At 37.2% G+C, this 18,318-nt stretch overlaps 1 protein-coding gene across 1 annotated transcript; it reads left to right on the top strand.

Annotated features, from left to right (window-relative positions):
- The first annotated feature begins 40 nt into the window (after nt 1-40).
- Nucleotides 41-12,725, top strand: ostf1 (osteoclast stimulating factor 1). Its single transcript, XM_038308099.1, has 10 exons — nt 41-198; nt 5,283-5,329; nt 7,653-7,703; nt 7,997-8,060; nt 8,161-8,214; nt 8,355-8,462; nt 9,695-9,744; nt 10,913-10,991; nt 11,152-11,250; nt 12,610-12,725. Exons 1-10 carry the CDS (start codon nt 165-167, stop codon nt 12,666-12,668), a joined length of 645 nt encoding a protein of 214 aa, XP_038164027.1. The 5' UTR covers nt 41-164; the 3' UTR covers nt 12,669-12,725.
- The last annotated feature ends 5,593 nt before the right edge of the window (nt 12,726-18,318 follow it).

Raw genomic sequence — 18,318 nt, 5'->3', positions numbered from 1 at the left:
ATCTCGCATCTACTATGCGCATGCGCACCATAACTTTTCCGCTTTAGCTAACTTCCTCATTAGCAACGTTAGCTTCATAGTGATCCACAGTCCAGCGTCGTGTCTGCTTAAAGCGACTCGTCGTTTTTTTTACTCTTAATTTCATTTCTCTTCGTGTCTTACTTATGTCTAAGCCTCCTCCCAAACCGGCCAAGCCAGGTAAGACTTTCTCTAAATGGACCTTTTTCTTAACTTTAAACTTTGTATTTGCTGCTGTTTGGTACGTGGACGCCGCACCTTGTGTTGTTGGGTAGTTGTAGCTAATGGGCGACGGTTTCGCTCGGTACAAAATCTCTAAAGCATCGGAATAGAAAAGCTTGCAAACCCTAATTCATTGATTTATGTATTTTTCCTGGTGTCATTCTGTTATAATGTTACATAGAAAGGGGGAAGGAGGCTTTGGTTGGTTCTTCGCTGATTGACAGGAGCACCGAGCCCTTGGGCCACCGTCACTTCCCTATTTCCATGTGAGCTGGCTTTAGCTAGAGAGGATTGGTCTGATAATGCAAAAGACATGATAGGATTCAGTCCATACTGGCTTTTCTTTGGATCACTTTTAAACACATTACACAATAGAAATGGACGCACACTGAGCATCCCAGGAGGACGTGAAAACAAAAAGCACAAATATTGTCCAATTGTTTGGTGCTAAATTATCATATGAATATATGAACAGGAAGAACATTTAAGGCAGATGCTGCTTCATTTTGAATGTGATATAGCAGCACAATATGATAAACCCATGTGTGCGACATTGTGATCACAGGGACTCCTCAGATGTTATATTTTAGCTGCCATGCATTTGTTCTTATTGATGTATTTTAGTGTCAAAATCACCTCATATGTTACATCAAGATAAATAACAGATCAAGTGTTTTTTCCTGGTGTAATTCTGTTATAATGTTACATAGAAAGGGGGAAGGAGGCTTTGGTTGGTTCTTCGCTGATTGGCAGGAGCACCGAGCCTGTCAGTAAGGAAAATGCAGGTTATTGCAGTCAATGAATTGATTTGCCAGGGGCAGAGATAGAGGGGGGGGGGGGGGGGGGGGGGGGCAGGCCACCCTTAGCCAATCATTGTCCACCCCTACCATTTTTTCCCTCTAATACAGATGGTGGCAACAGAAATACTCTCAAGTGGAATATTTAAAACATTTAAATTTTTCATATATTTAATTGACAACAATAACTCTGGTTTATTATGCACATCAATATACTGAAATTAAAGATAAGTGCAGAATTCATGCTCTTTTCAGAACTAGATTTTGTACTTAAGTGGTAAAGACAAAAAAATGTCTCTGCAAGTCATTTAGGGGTCTTCAGTGAAATCAAAAATACTATTTTAATAAAAACTTATTAAATAATCAATTTATGTAGATATTAGTACTTTTTACAATTTTGTGCAAAATGATTATTGATAAAATCAGGTAAGTAATGACGATGGAAAAGATGTTTGCTCCAGAACTCAAACCTGAAAATATTGCATCCAATATAAATTTAGGAAAGTATTGTTTGTCTTTATTTAGAAAATATGGATGTTGTGCTCTTTAATGTTCCTGTTGGAACGGTGTAGCGTGACCCTGAGGTTCTGGCCCCTATCTGCTTTTGGCCACCCCTCAGTGTACATTGGTTATTGGCCACCCTTATAAAAGATTTTCTGGCTAGGCCTCTGACTTATGCGGTTATTGCAGCTTTAGATTTGGTTTCCCAGTACCCAAAAGCAGGTGAAAAGTGTAATCGCTTTCTTTCAGGCATCTGATCATTAGTGTGCAGCAACAGTTGGTGGAGGAGGGGTACAAACTGTAAGCTTTTAAAAACATGATATGTATTAATAGTGTTTAGGCTGTGGATTTAAAAATAACTTTAGAGGACTGGAGTAGATCTGCTGCTCCTCCACATCAGGGAGGAGCCTTAGGACTTAGGACCCATCTGCCTTAGGACCCATGTTAAAAAGGTGTATAGATTCTGAAATGTTACACAGCCGTGTATGCTTTATGTCATGAGAAGAGACAACCTATGGCCAACACCTAAACCAACAAACCACCAGCAACTAATTCTTGATCTATAAAATATCCTTGTTCTAACAATATATAGCCTGCAGAGTTTTTACTATTATGATTAGTTTTCTTTCTATCAGAATAAAATCCTAACAACATTTTATATGATTAAAGATGTAACTTTTTGGGTTTAACAAAATGATGACATCATCATATATTTGCTTAGGTTTGACCTAAATAGTAGTCCTGCTAGAGGTGCCACGTATCAGGGACTGCAGCTATACTTGCTGTTATCATTGACCGATGTGTGGCAAATGGCTCAACATAAGAACACTCTATCTCCTGTGGCCCCTTTGCTTCATGCTGTTTTGTCTGGTTCACATGACAGGTTGATTTCAATGTAAAAGGATGTCTGAGGATTCACTAGTTTTCTGCTGGCTGTGTAAGGAGTCGGTATTTGGTTGCTAATGTTCCTTTTTAGGATTTGGGCTTCTTTTGATTTATTGTTATTTTTTTTGCATACCATGTAAAACATAAATAATCTTTTATAAAGATGAACCCAAATACTAACGTAGATAGATAGATAGATAGATAGATAGAATGACAAAGGCTGTAGTATTTTTCTAACGATCATAGCCACGTGTGTCGTGAATGTTTAGTAAGTTTTAACAAGTCTAGACATGCAGATGTTGCATGGTATTTATAATTTTTTTAATGCAAGTTTGAACAGCTGTTTAGTGCAGCAATGTGGGGAGAGCACCCCCCCACACACACACATTTAGCAATTAAGTAGTTAAATATACTAAATATAAGCTGTTTTTCAGGCTGTAAAAATATCGCAGAAACTTTCCTTTTTCTCCTCTACCTCTGTTTTTGGTGTGTTTTCTGCTTCTTTTCCTTAGATCTGCTAAATGCACAAGGGTTTAAAAGGAAGCCAGAACCTTGCCACATGAGCTCAGGCATTTGTGTGTTTAAAGTAACATGACTGAGCCTGCAGAGCAGCTTGACATGAACAGAACTGGTGTTGTGCAGTGGTACAGGCAGCCCCCACCCTCTCAGAAACAGACTGACTTCTAGATACTCTGAACAGCAACAGGGATTTTTAAACATCTACGCTACAAGAATAACATAATAGACTCAAAACTTTATCATAACACAATAGAGAAATTAATGTTTTCCAGTAAAACTTTAGTATTCATGCTTGTTGGTAAATAAATCATCTTGATGCTCATTACACTACAAATAGTTTGCTTGTAGCTCTCCCTGTAAAGCCGCGGTTCTCAAAGTGTGTGGCGCGACCCACTGGTGGGGAATTGAGACGTGACAGGTGGGGCGCGCCAAGTTCCGGTGTGTGTGTGTGTGTGTGTGTGTGTGTGTGTGTGTGTGTGTGTGTGTGTGACTATAAATGTAGAATGTGTGAGAGCAAACTGTCCTTATAGCTGTATGTTGCCGCTTTTTAGACCAATCAAACCCACAAAGTAATCATTACTAGCCTACATGCAGTCTAATTAAAAGAACATTAGATATGAGAAACATTTCACCTGGAACTGAAGTGCCAAAATAATGATTGACGTGACGTCGGCATATTATTTGTAACGGAATAAACTTTCGCGCCCCAGTGTTGCCAACTCAGCGACTTTGTCGCTATATTTCAGACCCCTCCAGCGACTCTTTTTCAAAAAAACTAATCTAGCGCCTTTTGGAGACTCTTACGTGAAAGCACGTATCGTTCCTTTTCTTGTCCTCCAGCGGCAGGTGCTGCCGTGGGGCGCCTCCTCCGTCCCAACCCCATTCTCCCCCGCTATTGCAGGAGTCCCCATCAGCGCTGCAGTCAGAGCAGAGACACAGCATGTTTAACTTTAGCGTCCAGACTGCAAATAAAGCGCACATGCGCCGGGATTGACGGCGCAGGTTGATCATAAATAACTGAATTTGAAATATTTTATCTTAAATAAATAACGGCGTTTGATTCACACAGCCACATGTTCATGTTTCTGGTTAGGAGTGGAGAGCGAGTATCCACTCATCGGGCAGAGAGCTGTGTGCATTCTTCTTCCCTTTGCCACATCATATCTCTGTGAGATGGGCTTTTCAGCTGCTGCTTCAATGAAAACAAAATACAGATCTCAGCAGAACATTGAGCATGACTTGAGAGTGGCAGTATCAAGCCTGCAACCCCGTTTTGAGAAACTGCAATGCAAAACAGGCTCATTGCAGCCACTAATGCAGGGATAAATAGACCTGTCTTGCCAGATGGATTTCACTTCTTTTCTTTTATTAACAGATTGCAGAGTGGCACTTTAATTTTTTCTATCTTTGAGCTTGATACAAATTTTGACACAGCTGCATTTTTATTTTCTTTATTTTTGAGCTTGCTGTTATTTGATGTAGATTTGTATTTAGATACTACTTGTTACTTCAATAAAATTGGAACATTTTAAGATTGTTGCATATTTCATTAGCATTGTGTTGGGGCGATGGGGACAGGCGGGGCTTGAAAATTCCCCCTTGTCCAAAGTGGGGAATGACAGAAAAAGTTTGAGAACCACTGCTGTAAAGAGTGTGCAGTTATAATTGGCTGTATAAAAGAAGGGCAGAAATTGTGCCGTTTGAATCATATTGTTGACCTTATCAGGGTGTGGCACATTTGCAAAGGAAGTCAACAGAGTGAAGCAGTACAGGGTCATGTCTAACCAAAAGGGAAGATGAAAATCTGTCCTTTGTTTTATTGCAGAGAGTCGTTTTTTTTCTGACTAAAACGGTGACTTCTGTTTTTGTGTAACTCCGTGGTTCGTCTGTTTACTAAATTTTGCATTTATGTTGTCAACATACAAAACTGGACAGTGTATGTAATTTTGTTCCTAAATATGACTGCTTACAAATATCTCTATCAGCTTCTCTGGGGTTCTTGAGATACTTTGGCGAGCAAAAACCACAACCACCCGGGTTGCATTCTTGCAGCACAGCTAACCCCAAGCAGCTGCAGGCCCAGGGGGAAGGCATTGCACAATGACCACTCTGTGTGTCTTTCCTCTTGCACTGCATGTAATAATATTTCAGCATGTTAAAGCTGGCTCACCTGCATAAGTGAACCTGCATTGATTGCATTGTGATTTATTCTACCTCATCTTTGTTTCTTTTGGAGCATGTCTTCTGTTTACTGCTCTGCTGCCAGTATAAACCTACAGTTTGATCGTTGGATATTTTATTAAACAAGCTGCTTTTTTTTTTTTTTTTTTTTTTGCCCAGGCCAAGTCAAGGTGTTCAGAGCGTTGTTCACCTTTGATCCCAGAACAGTAAGTTCTTTTCATTAATTAACGGTCTTTTATTTATTTGCATCTATTTTGTAATCTTTGAGTTATTTATAAAGGTACACATATTTCCACCATCTAATAACTAGAGATGCACCAATCTACATTTTATCTTCTGATCCATTTCAGTACTTGAATTTGGATATCTGGAGATCCGGTTATTTTCCCAACATCAGAGGCCCTTTTCAATAAGCAGGTTTAACAAACTCAGACTCAAATCCTCAAATCTCAATTGTTATAGCATAAGGTTGGAAAATCTTGATTTTTCAGTTTCATAAAAGCTGCTTCGCCTTAGTTTAATCAACTCTAAGTACGTCCACTTGGTAGTTTGAAAAGCCATTAATAGCGAAGCCCAGATTTGATGAGTCACCCTGGCAACAGCCAGCAGAAGATGCCTGTTTAACATGACTTAAACTGCATATTTTAATGCATAAATGGGAAAAAAATGTGGGTATGTGTTTATAAAATGTATTAAATCTTTTTTTTTTTTTTTTATTTAAAGCACCTCCTCTATGTTGGTCCATTGGTAGATCACTAAAATAAGATTCTTCCTGGCCAAAATCACATTTCTAGACAAAAGTTTTCAGCTGTTTTCAGCTTACTGAATATGTATTTATACCATAAATACATTTCTTCCTAATCCCTCTCGGCGCCCCCTCGATGCTCTTAGCTGAGTGTCCCGCTGGGGTCACGGGAATAGATATTCAGGCAAACTAATAAATATAAAAATGGCCTGCCAAAGTCTGTTAAAAACACGATAAAATTACTGGGAAAACTGGTTTATTGCCTAAATGGTATTGTGTGATTGTACAGTAATCTATTTTGGTGCAAACTCATGGGGCAGAAGCGCACCTGTCAGCAGGTGAAGATGAAGGAAGGTTGTGGATGTATGTGATAGACTGTGAGGTGAAAAGGTAGCACTAATAAAGATCATTTCTGAAAATGAAAGGACATATATAAGCTCTAGTATTTAAATCTCTGAATTAACGCATTCTTTATTGGATCCTCGTCGTGTTTGTGTTTTAACACCTAATGGGACTCACTGACTGATGATTTTCTTTTCATTGTTTGCACAAAACTCTCCTCACTAAATCAGGAAATGAAAAAACATGATTGGCTTTAAGGAGGATGCAGACAGAGGACACTAGGTTTATTGAGGAAACCCTGCTCCTGACCAGGTTGGCTGTAGGGAGAATGTTGCTATGGTAACAGAAACAGAGGCTGGAGTAACTGTTTCTAGGAAACGGAAAACTCTGAAGTTTCCCTGATTTCAGGTTTAAAAAAAAAAAAGAAAAGTTTTCAGTTAACTTTGTGAAGTGGCCCTCAGAGCTCGGCTTGCGTTAATGTTATCGTCATTCATGGTTTTTTAAGAGGCAGTGATAAACCCCTCTCTACCCACAAGTACACGTATCAATGTACGCATGCATATTTTAAAGAAGGAAACTTGAGACGAGTATAAGGTCAGAAAAGGAAGTCACTAGCACAGTGAATTATGTTGACAGGACAAAATCCATCCTAAAAATAAAAATATTATGGGTCAAATTGACAAATGCAAGACGGAGGTGAACTTTCCTCCTGTTCAAGAGTTTTTTTTTTATTTTTTTTATTCAATGTCAAATAAAATAATTTTTCTTTTAATCTGGTAATGCCTGAATGAATATATGGTCTTTTTGTCATCAGTCTAATGCAGGATTAGATTGCTATGCTGCTGCATTTAGAATAAGGCCACTTATTGAGTTAGAAGTTAAACTAGCGAGCAGTTTATCAACATTAAAAGAACTAGGTAGGAAACACAAACCCACTGCAACAGCAATTTCAATTCAAATGTTAAACCTACTACAATTTATCCTTTTTGCTGTTTCCTAAATGAAATACCGATTCCCTAATTCAGTTGTCACTTTTGTATAATTGTGTATTAGCACTTCAGCTCTCTGTGTCTGTGACCTGAGGACAGCAGCTCGGTATCATCAAGCAATGCTCAATCACCTTCAATGTCATCAGTCTCTGCAATCAATAAAAAAAAACAGGCCTTTAGCTATAAAAAATATTTTTTTTTTTTTACCTGTAAAAATAAATCATATTTATGTAGAAACAGTTTTAAGGATCTATTGGTGTGAACATCTTAATGAAATCAAGTCAGCATGCTTTAGCTTAAAGTTTTTAACAAACATTCCTTGCTACCTGAAAGTAAGTTGGCATAAGTTAAAAAAAAAAAAAAAAAAAAAAAAGGTTTGTGTCAAAGTTTATTGGGAAGTGAGAGTAATCTCTCTGAAGTTGAAGTAACGAGTGGTATCTGTTTTATTTTCAGCCAGATGAGTTGTACTTTGAAGAAGGAGACATTTTGTACATCTCAGACACGGTAGGTAAAAAGCTCCGATTAAATCTGCTGCCTTTCTTACAAAGTTTCCTGGAAGTCCCTTAAACTTTGACTCTGCAGTTGCTCTTCCTCTTTATTTAAGAAATCCTGCTGTCTTTGCAATTTCCTCTTCTTTTATGATTTTGTCAATCCCATGTCCATCTTCGATCTCTTAATCCAACACACTCCTTCTTTATTTCACAACTCAATTTTTTTTTATTACTGGAATAATTAACTGTCCTCTTTTTTTATCCTGTTATTAAAGTTGAAATACTTTGTTTTTATGTTCATTTCAGAGTGACAGTAACTGGTGGAAGGGGACATGTAGAGGGAGGACAGGACTAATTCCTAGTAACTATGGTGAGTAAATAGAGATCATCAAAAATAACTAACCTAATAAAGTCACATCTGGTGAACAGAGGATGCTCTAACATGAGGTCCTGATTCTCCTGTGTTTCAGTTGCCGAACAAGCAGAATCCATTGATAATCCAATGCATGAAGCAGCCAAACGAGGTACGACTAAGTATTTAAATACATTTTTAAGCCGCCCCAACCTTTTTAAATAGCTTTTTTAACTATATTTTATTTATATATTAGCATACTGTCTGTTTTTTTTTTCTCCTCTCATTTGTGTTTTTTGTGTGTAACTGAAGGCAACATGAGCTGGCTGAGAGAATGTCTGGAGAACAAGGTTGGAATCAACGGGCTGGATAAGGCTGGAAACACTGCCCTCTACTGGGGATGCCACGGAGGACACAAAGGTAGAGGCGAAAATAGTGTCTGAATGGGATGCAGAAAATTAATAGGGCTTGGTCGTCGTGACGTAAGCACTTCGCGTCGCCGCCATGTTGAATGCGTCTTTTACCGCGGCTCAGACTACTGCCTATGACTACCGCGTACTGTTCTCCCTCTCAGCCTTGTTTTAATTTGATTAATTTCACCTTAACTTGATTTCAACCATGGTAAACCGTTGCTGTATTGTGGGCTGTATCAGCTCAACACATGATCACCATGGAAACATAAAAAATGGGTTAACTTTCCACTGCTTTCCTGACTGGAGGCGTAACCATGGAGACCAAGCGTCAGAGATAGAGTCGTCGGCTAGCTTGGATCGCGGCTGTAAGACGACCGAACATAACTTTCCACAGTATTCCAATGTCAATGAGAGTGTGTTCCCTGCATTTTCATTCTGGTAAGTTAAAGATGCACGGTTTTATTTTATAGCCTACTTAGTTTCTTTCCTTCAAAGTTGGGATCTTTTACGGGAAAATAATAAAAACGGCAGCGGGAAAATGCTCAAATACGCCGGAAACCCGGAGGGTTGGCAGTTAACGTTACTAACTACACCTTTGAAACACATAGCAGCTAGTTAAAAGTACATTACATGCGTGAGTGGTTGTTAGCATTAGCGGTTAGCAGTTGCTAAACTAGCAGGTTCCAGAGCCCGTCTGATCACAGCTTACCTTCGTACGGATTACTGTGTTCCCACTGTTTGCTGGCTTTATGATCTGCAGCTCCTGAACCCATCCATTCATGAACTGCACATGAGACTCCAAGGACTTGTAGCTTCTAAACTGTTTTGAAGTATAGGCGCTCACCCATCGGTGCTCCACTCATTGTTTGGAACTTTATATGGATCCAAATGATTAATAATGCTGATTTTGTCACCATACCGGTCCCTGGCTTCTCTATTTAATGTGTTCCGGTAAATTCCAGATCCTTTTCGGGATTTTAACATCTTTTTTCTCTCTACTTCTGTCTCTTCTTTCAACAACAACGTTGTGTCAGAGCTACGCTTACGTTTGCGTAGCAGTCAGTATGGCTGCGACGTCCAACAATGCAACGTGGATCCCGAGCCCTATAGTTTTGTTCGACGTATTGCATTGTAATAAAAAGTTTTGTGGGGTTTTTTTTCTTTGTTTTTTTTTGTTTTGTTTTGTTTTCTGCATGAATCTGAAACATATCATTAGACATGTTCTCTATTTTCCATCAGATGTGGTGGAGTTGTTGCTAAGCCAGCCCAATGTGGAGCTCAACCAACAGGTGAGGGGATTGTTAAACTCATTCTGCCCCTTTAAAGGTCTAATAAAAGCCAGTCTCATTTATCAAAACCTTTCTAGGCTGGAAACCCTACCAATTATAAGCCCTGAATATTAATTTGATACCTTTCACTAGAAAGGTTAACAAACTGTATTTAGACCCGCTCCTCCATTCATTAAGCACATGAATGATAAGAATTCCCATCATTGTCTCTTTGTAAACACTTACAACCAATGACAGTTGTTTTTAGTATTTTTTTTTTCTACAATCCCCATATGCTTTGATGCCCCTCCTTCACGTTATGTAAAGTTCCTAATGTTTTTTCTTTTATCTTAATATTGTTCATTCTTCTACAAGTCAGACCTCATAGAAAACTTGCATCAAAAAAATAACCTAATAGTCCCAGAGAAAGAAATGGTTTGCTATTCATTCAGATTATAGTAATGTTTGCAGGAAGAACTGGGATGCTCTGGAAATTGTTTGGTTAATTACAAATCATAACCAGAGGGACTGTAACCAAAACATCAAATGACATTTTTGTAAGCTAATAAGACCTAGATGAAACTTCGACACAGTTTGGGGAAAACGGAAATGTTATAAAAGCTAAGGTAAGTTAACTGTGTCTCAAATGACAGCAGTAACATTGCTAAAAATTTAACTCTTAATCCATCCAAGGATAAATACAGTAGTGTTATCTATAAAGCACTTTAAAAATAACTGTATGGACCCAAGTGCTGTTAAGCTAAACAGTCAAAGCAACAAAACAGTTGAGGCTCTTAAAGAAATAATAATAGTAAAAGTAATCTCTAGCAGAGTTCAAAGCCAGAGAGGAACGAGTGCATTTGAATGAGCTGATCTTAGTGGAAAGAAAATGTTGTTTTTCTTTGTTATTTTTATTTTATTTTATTACCTGAAATGGAGCGTTAATGCATTTTCTCTAAAGGTAAACACTCTAAGATTTGAATTATCATGCACCTGAAATATTGCTCAACCACAACCAAATTATATTCAACTAATAGAAATAGCCTTTCAATAACACTTTACAACTAACATCAGATGGATAAAGGATGTAAATTTTAGACATGGCTGCAGTTTATCTCTCAGGGAGTTAAGTAGTGTTGTAGATTGTGTCTGCATCAGTGTTTTTAATGATTCCTTTTGTGCATTTTAGAATAAACTTGGAGACACACCACTGCATGCTGCTGCCTGGAAGGGCTACTCTGATATTGTGGAAATGCTGCTTAACAAAAGTGAGTTTCTCCTTTGTTTTAATAGACACTCTTATCAGCTGTATTTGAATGTAGATTGAAACCCAAATCAAATAATTGCAAAGAAACTATCAACAATGATTATGCATTTTAATGTTCTCGGAGTGTAGCTTTCCTCAGCATCAATGTGTTGTTTCTTCAGATGCACGGACAGACATTAGAAACAATGAGAATAAACTGGCTCTGGAGATGGCCACCAACGCCCAGTGTGCTTCACTTCTCAAGAGGAAGCAAGGAAGCAGTAAGTTCTACCAAACAGGCAGCTGACGCACAGAGTGCAGTAGAAGGGCAAGAGAAACCTTGGCCTCGGTTACAACAGCCTGAGAGAATGGAAAACATGATCCAAGCATCAAGCTGAATTAAGATGTTCAAAAAACATTGTTTAAATGTAAGCGATATCATTCTTCAAACTACTGCAGACATTCATACTGATAACTCCCACTAGAGATTAACCTGTTAATGAGGCGTCCTATTATACCTCACACCGCTTAGAATTCTGTAATTAAAAGTGTAAGTTATTGTTACGTCCACGAGGGCACAACATATTTGAGGACACAGACAAAACTGAGGATACAAAATAATTTATTTTTATTCTGTTGTTTAACTCTCTTTTAAAACTCTCTTTTCTGAAGACAGCTGTAGGGATCTTCTGTAGAGAAAAAAGAAGAAAAAAAAAAACAGAATTAAATATCCTCAGCTTCCATGTCCAGGAAAAAAAAAACCCAAAGTATTAACAGAAAGTTGGACCTGGTGAGCCGATCAAAAATAACCAAAGAGAACAGCAGGGGGCCAACCCTATACAGGGCCGTTGAAGCCCCTACTAGTACCGGACTACAGCAAAAATAAACTACTAAAGAGAAATAAAGAATCGAAAACAGGACAACCGGTCTCATCCGGCCTATGAGCGAGCATAAGGGCAGGGCCGCGCTCCCAGATCAAAACCCAGCCTATTTATAGGCGGTCCAACAGCCACTAATTAACCATGCTAAAATATTTACCAAAAACATTAACCAAAACATGCGAAACAAAAATTCATAAAAAAATAATATCAGTATTAAACCATCTATAAAGAAGAATTAACAAAAGCACAAAACAGTTATTCAGAATATTTTTGTTAATATTGCTTTAATTACTTATGAAACAGTTTAAAATGAAACTCTAAAAGTTGATAAATATGCTAGTACAACATAAAAGTACTCAGAAGGCTTTATATATATATATATATATATATATATATAGGTAAGAACAGAAAACAGATATGGTTTTGAAATTATGAGGGAAAAATTAAGCTTTAAGCAGAAATGTTTTCTACCATTCTGATAAAAATTGTATGGGTAGTTTCCAACCCTAAACAAAGCTTAAAAAAAGAAAAAAAAAAACAGCAGAATAACATTTGCATCTCCAGAATTCCTCCTTTATGTTCCCTTAAAATTAAAGGTTGCATTTTCAGAAAAGAAATAGACGGTGTATGTTCACATGGATAAGGCCTTTAATTTCATCCACTTAAAACCTCAGGGGAGCTACAGGCTCATTAATCACTGAAATTTGAGAAGTTCCTTTAAAAGCTTCAGACCTGAACTGTCTTTTTCTCCTGTTCCAGACGTCACCCGCACACACAGCAACGCTGAGGAGTATTTGGACGACGAGGACTCGGACTGAGCCTCAGCTAGACCATCTTCACTGTCTTCCATTGGTTCTCTGGAGGTCGCGGACATTTTTTTGTTCGTGTTTTGTCTTTTTCTGCAATTCTAAAACGGGTTATCTCTATCTGTAACTCCGTTTTAGTTGAAATATTTTCTTACAACACTTCAGCTCTTGGCCCTCCACATATCAGCAGTCTTACTGTTTGCCTACTTTGCTGAGTGCATTTCCCCATATAGGGAGCGCATCACGGTGGGCTGAGAGGCAGTGTTTGAAGTGGAAGAGATGTGACCAAAGCTCTTCAGAGATGCATTTGAAAGCAAACAAATTATGTATTTATAATAGAAATTAAAGTGCCAGTGCAGATTCTGATTTATATGACCTCTTCTTTGTTTCCAAACTCTTCTTTCATTCCTAAACTCCCCTGTAGACCAAAACCTTTAAACTGTTGCAGCTTCTTGCTCCTTTAAACTGTCGAGCATTGGCAAGCCAAAGAAACATGCATTTATATTAAAGGCTTTCCGTTAAATTATATTTTCAACACCTACAGTTGAAATTTACTTATTGATGGGCTTTATTTGGTAGGTTTCAAATATCCTTTATTGGCAATAATCAAACCATACTAGCCTGTTACTTTGCAGGGTTTTTATAACACTTACACTGTTGGTAGTGGCCATTTCTCAGTTGACTGTAACTGAAGGATATATCTGTTGGAGATTTAAGTTTTTCCTTTTTTGATGTTTGATTTCTATTCTTGGAGCAAATTTTCTTAATTATTGCTGCTTTTCTCAGAATTAACAAAGTGCCTTCTAAATATATGATGGAGAATATTTGTGTTTTTGGTTGAGTGTAACTGTAAGCATGTTTTGGTCTGTCTAGGTTGATGTTTCACATTTATATCTTAAAACCACAATAAAGATTGAAACATCCAGTCTATTCTTGTTATTTAAGCACAAATGCAATACTACATGCAGTTGCATTTTTTTGTAGTAAAACTGCAACTTATTGAGAAGGATCTATTGGTAAAAACGGGGGAAAAAAATAAAAGATATAACATTTAAAAATACTTTATTTAAAAGTAATTCCTGATATTCCAGGAAGGAAGAAAGGGCAAATGTATAAATATGTCAGTGAAATACAGCAAGGTCCTGCCATAACTGAAACGCTAAAAAGACTAGATTAAACAAAGGGTTGCTTAGAAACTGTATTTCCTTCAATTTCTTAATACATTTAATCATATTTTTTTGTTTTTAAAGAAAAAGGCCCATCTTTTTAAATTAAAAACTAACACCATATATCAATACAGTCTGCGTTAATCAGCCATTTGCTGTTCTTGATGACCTGGTCTGAAGTAGTTGGAAATGTTTTTCATGTCTTCCAGGGGGTTAAAGACCACATTTGCATTTTCAATCAATATAACAGTTAACTAAATAAAAATTGACATTTGTGAAATATGTCTGCTTTAAATAACCTGTTATAATAGTGTCCTGAAGAGAGTAGCCTGCTCAGCCAAATTGAATTATGCCATGTCTGTCTGGCCAGGCTTTGCAGAAGAAGCAAACTGACTTTTGGAAACAATGAGGTAAAAAGGGCAAACAGCAGCTATGGTTTCTCTGCAACACTGCATGATTTCAACGGGGGTTTCATTGTGATTAACATTACATATATCACAGGTTTTTACTTTTAATATACATGTAAACACTTCCATGAGGCACAGATGCCTCATGGCATAGACGTCAGATATTTATGAGGATAAGGTATAATCTGCCTATACAGGTGCTGGTCATAAAATTAGAATATCATGAAAAAGTAGATTGATTTCAGTAATTCCATTTAAAAAGTGAAACTTGTATATTATATTCATACATTACATACAAACTCATATATTTCAGATGTTTATTTTGTTTAATTTTGATGATTACAAATAACAAATGAAAATCTCAAATTCATCATATCAGAAAATTAGAATATTACTGAAGACCAATAAAAACAAAGGATTTATAGAAATGTTAGCCAACTGAAAAGTATGAACATGAAAAGTATGAGCATGTACAGCACTCAGTATTTAGTTGGGCCTCCTTTGGCCTGTATTACTGCAGCAATGCGGCGTGGCATGGAGTCGATCAGTCTGTGGCACTGCTCAGGTGTTATGATAGCCCAGGTTGCTCTAATAGTGGCTTTTAGCTCTTCTGAATTGTTGGGTCTGGTGTATTGCATCTTCTTCTTCACAATACCCCATAGATTTTCTATGGGGTTAAGGTCAGGAGAGTTTGCTGGCCAATTAAGAACAGGGATACCATGGTCCTTCAACCAGGTACTGGTAGCTTTGGCACTGTGTGCAGGTGCCAAGTCCTGTTGGAAAATGAAATCTGCATCTCCAAAAAGTTGGTCAGCTGCAGGAAGCATGAAGTGCTCTAAAACTTCCTGGTATGTGGCTGCGTTGACCCTGGACCTCAGAAAACACAATGGACCAACACCAGCAGATGACATGGCACCCCAAACCATCACTGACTGTGGAAACTTTACACTGGACTTCAAGCAACGTGGATGAAGTGCCTCTCTTCTTTTCCTCCAGACTCTGGGACCTTGATTTCCAAAGGAAATGCAAAATTTACTTTCATCAGAGAACATGACTTTGGACCACTCACCAGCAGTCCAGTCCTGTTTCTCTTTAGCCCAGGCAAGACGCTTCTGACGCTGTCTGTGGTTCAAGAGTGGCTTGACACAAGGAATGCGACAGCAGAAACCCATGTCTTTCATACGTCTGTGTGTGGTGGTTCTTGAAGCACTCACTCCAGCTGCAGTCCACTCTTTGTGAATCTCCCCCACATTTTTGAAGGGGTTTTGTTTCACAATCCTCTCCAGGGTGCGGTTATCTCTCTTGCTTGTACACTTTTTTCGACCACATCTTTTCCTTCCCTTCGCCTCTCTATTAATGTGCTTGGACACTGAGCTCTGTGAACAGCCAGCCTCTTTAGCGATGACCTTTTGTGTCTTGCCCTCCTTGTGCAAGGTGTCGATGGTCGTCTTTTGGACAACTGTCAAGTCAGCAGTCTTCCCCATGATTGTGTAGCCTATAGAACTAGACTGAAAGACCATTTAAAGGCTTTTGCAGGTGGTTTGAGTTAATTAGCTGATTAGAGTGTGGCACCAGGGGCCATCAATTTTGAACCTTTTCACAATATTCTAATTTTCTGATATGATGAATTTGAGATTTTCATTTGTTGTCATTTGTAATCATCAAAATTAAACAAAATAAACATCTGAAATATATGAGTTTGTATGTAATGTATGAATATAATATACAAGTTTCACCTTTTAAATGGAATTACTGAAATCAATCTACTTTTTCATGATATTCTAATTTTATGACCAGCACCTGTAAACCAAGATCATGTTAATGCATTCTTAAATACTAAAACAACAATCCCAGAATCCTTCATTCCCCTCAAAAAAATGAACACATGATTATTCACTAGCTTAAAAGGCTAAAGTAGTTCAATAAATTGAGCTTTAGCTGCATAAATGTGGGGAAAGGTTTTTAAAGCATATTTATTAAACTGCAAAGATTTTTTTCTTTTCCTCTCTGGTCTAATCTGTGAAACGTCTTTTTTAAAGTCATAGTTCAAAAAATCTGATCTCAGATGCTAATTTATCATGAAAATGTTAGGTTAATGAAATTATCAGAATGGACAGAATCATGTTTTACGTAACGTTACATAGGCCTACTTTAATGAATTTGAATGAAATACTGCCTTTAGGCTACCTTTGCAACCTAAAACATTAATATTCATTTAGGTTTCTTTTATTAATGCTAGTCTTCTCTAGTAATAAAAGCAGTGATTAAATGAAATCCAGCTTTTGTCTTTCTCAGATATCTGGGTTTTGACAGACAGCTGCACCCTAAATGCATCAGGGAGCGTTATCACAGATCCTTTTCTCCCAGCAGCTGTAAAACTATAACCATCACTGTTCCCAACAACCTCAAGAAGTTGTTACATTCATGCTGATTTTGCACAGTTTCTACCTTAGTCGGTTAAATAACTTGCTGCTGTCATTTTGCACATCTATGAGGTTTCTATTTTTAAATACCCATTACTGTAAAAATGTCCATAGCTGTATATTGGTTATTTATTCTCCAGGTGCACATTTTTTTTATATTGTTTAAACACTTTACAGTACAGTATTTTATAACTTTTCACTATTCTGTTATTCTATTACATTTTTCTAAGGTTCACATTTATGTGACAATTTTTCTCTAATCTTTTTCTGCTGTAATCACCATAAATTTCCCTTTGGGACAATAAAGGGATTTTCATTTCTATTTTAAGGCTAAAATAAATGCTCTGAAATCATCTCCAAACTATCTCACAACCAGCTAAAGCTCAACTTTCTTTGAACCACTTTTAGTAAAGCTGGGGAGACCATTAGGTTAACATATGACTGATCTACTGCACCTCCAACTGCAACTCCTACATATGCTCTGAAGAATAAGCTTTCATCAAATTTGAGTAAACTTTGTTTTAAATTTCACAGCATTCAAAGGAAAAAAACACTGAAATCCACTCAAAGATTCCAAAATCAAAAGCTGAAAGAAAGATGATCTTTAGCTAGTGAAGTGCTTGCTTATTTTACAGGTAATTCTGAAATAAAAATCAAAAAGAACATTTTAATTTTTATATTACTTTGTAAAACAACCTGAGAAAAAGGAATCTAGATTGTTAGACCTTCTACAAATGGCCTCTTTTAACAAACAATCCTGTCTTTTGTTATATCACATACCACTTCAGCACAGAAAATGTTTCATAAGGATTTAATTCAGCCCAGTCAACAACAAAAGGTTTATCACAACTTTCAGTTGAAAATAACCAACAAAAAATAGGGGTTAGATAAATATCAGATGACTTAAGTGAAGCACATGGTTAGACTGTGATACTGGCGGACCTTAGTGGGGACATCCGTGGAGCTGAGTACACAATTAAACAATTGCCTTATTGCACATAGCTTGAAAGATCAAGCTTTGACTCTAAAATCCAGATTTCCCTACTTTTTTTTCCCCTTCAAGAACTAGGGTTCTTTGTTTGCTTTCTTAATGTGGCAACCAAAAGATGCAGATTTGCATCAAAGCAGTTCAAATGGATCATCTTCACAGGTAAAAAAAATATTACTTTTTAGACTAAAAAGAGAAATCTAATGATCTCAAAAAGTCTATGCACCTCTGTTAAAAAGCCTGATTGTTATAAAAAAAAAAGGTCAATGATAACATTTATATTGATATACATTCTGTATTTAATTTGAGGGTTATCCTTTACACTTTATTTAAAAAAATAAAAAAAAAATCCACTGTACAGGAACATGGGGGAGAAAACCCACAAATTTCTAAGAGTAAAAATAGTCTGGTTAAACTAGTATGCACATCCACAAACTATTACTTCATTAAAGCATCTTTTGATTCTGATTCACACTTTCCATCCATTACTTTTAATAAAATTAAACTGGACAAAAGTTTTGCAGTACCAAAGAAATTTTCTTTGCGTATGATCACTTGAATTCTTTTGCCTGTCATTAATTACAGAGGATCATCATTTTTTTCTTGTATGGTGGTAAACAAAAAAAAAAAACAACAAAAATCTGAGAAACTGATGGAAAGACGAGACAAATACTGGCC

The sequence above is a fragment of the Cyprinodon tularosa genome, unplaced genomic scaffold, assembly GCF_016077235.1.
Source record: "Cyprinodon tularosa strain WSP-4 unplaced genomic scaffold, ASM1607723v1 ctg63, whole genome shotgun sequence".
In the NCBI taxonomy this organism is placed as follows: domain Eukaryota; kingdom Metazoa; phylum Chordata; class Actinopteri; order Cyprinodontiformes; family Cyprinodontidae; genus Cyprinodon; species Cyprinodon tularosa.
This window is presented reverse-complemented; position numbering and strand designations above follow the sequence as displayed.

What these genes read in the sequence shown, in the direction of transcription:
- ostf1 (XM_038308099.1), top strand. Translation starts at nt 165, where the DNA reads ATGTCTAAGCCTCCTCCCAAACCGGCCAAGCCAG. An exon ending in ACTAATTCCTAGTAACTATG is followed by an intron (nt 8,061 to 8,160) that starts GTGAGTAAATAG and finishes CCTGTGTTTCAG; the next exon opens with TTGCCGAACAAGCAGAATCC. An exon ending in GCATGAAGCAGCCAAACGAG is followed by an intron (nt 8,215 to 8,354) that starts GTACGACTAAGT and finishes GTGTAACTGAAG; the next exon opens with GCAACATGAGCTGGCTGAGA.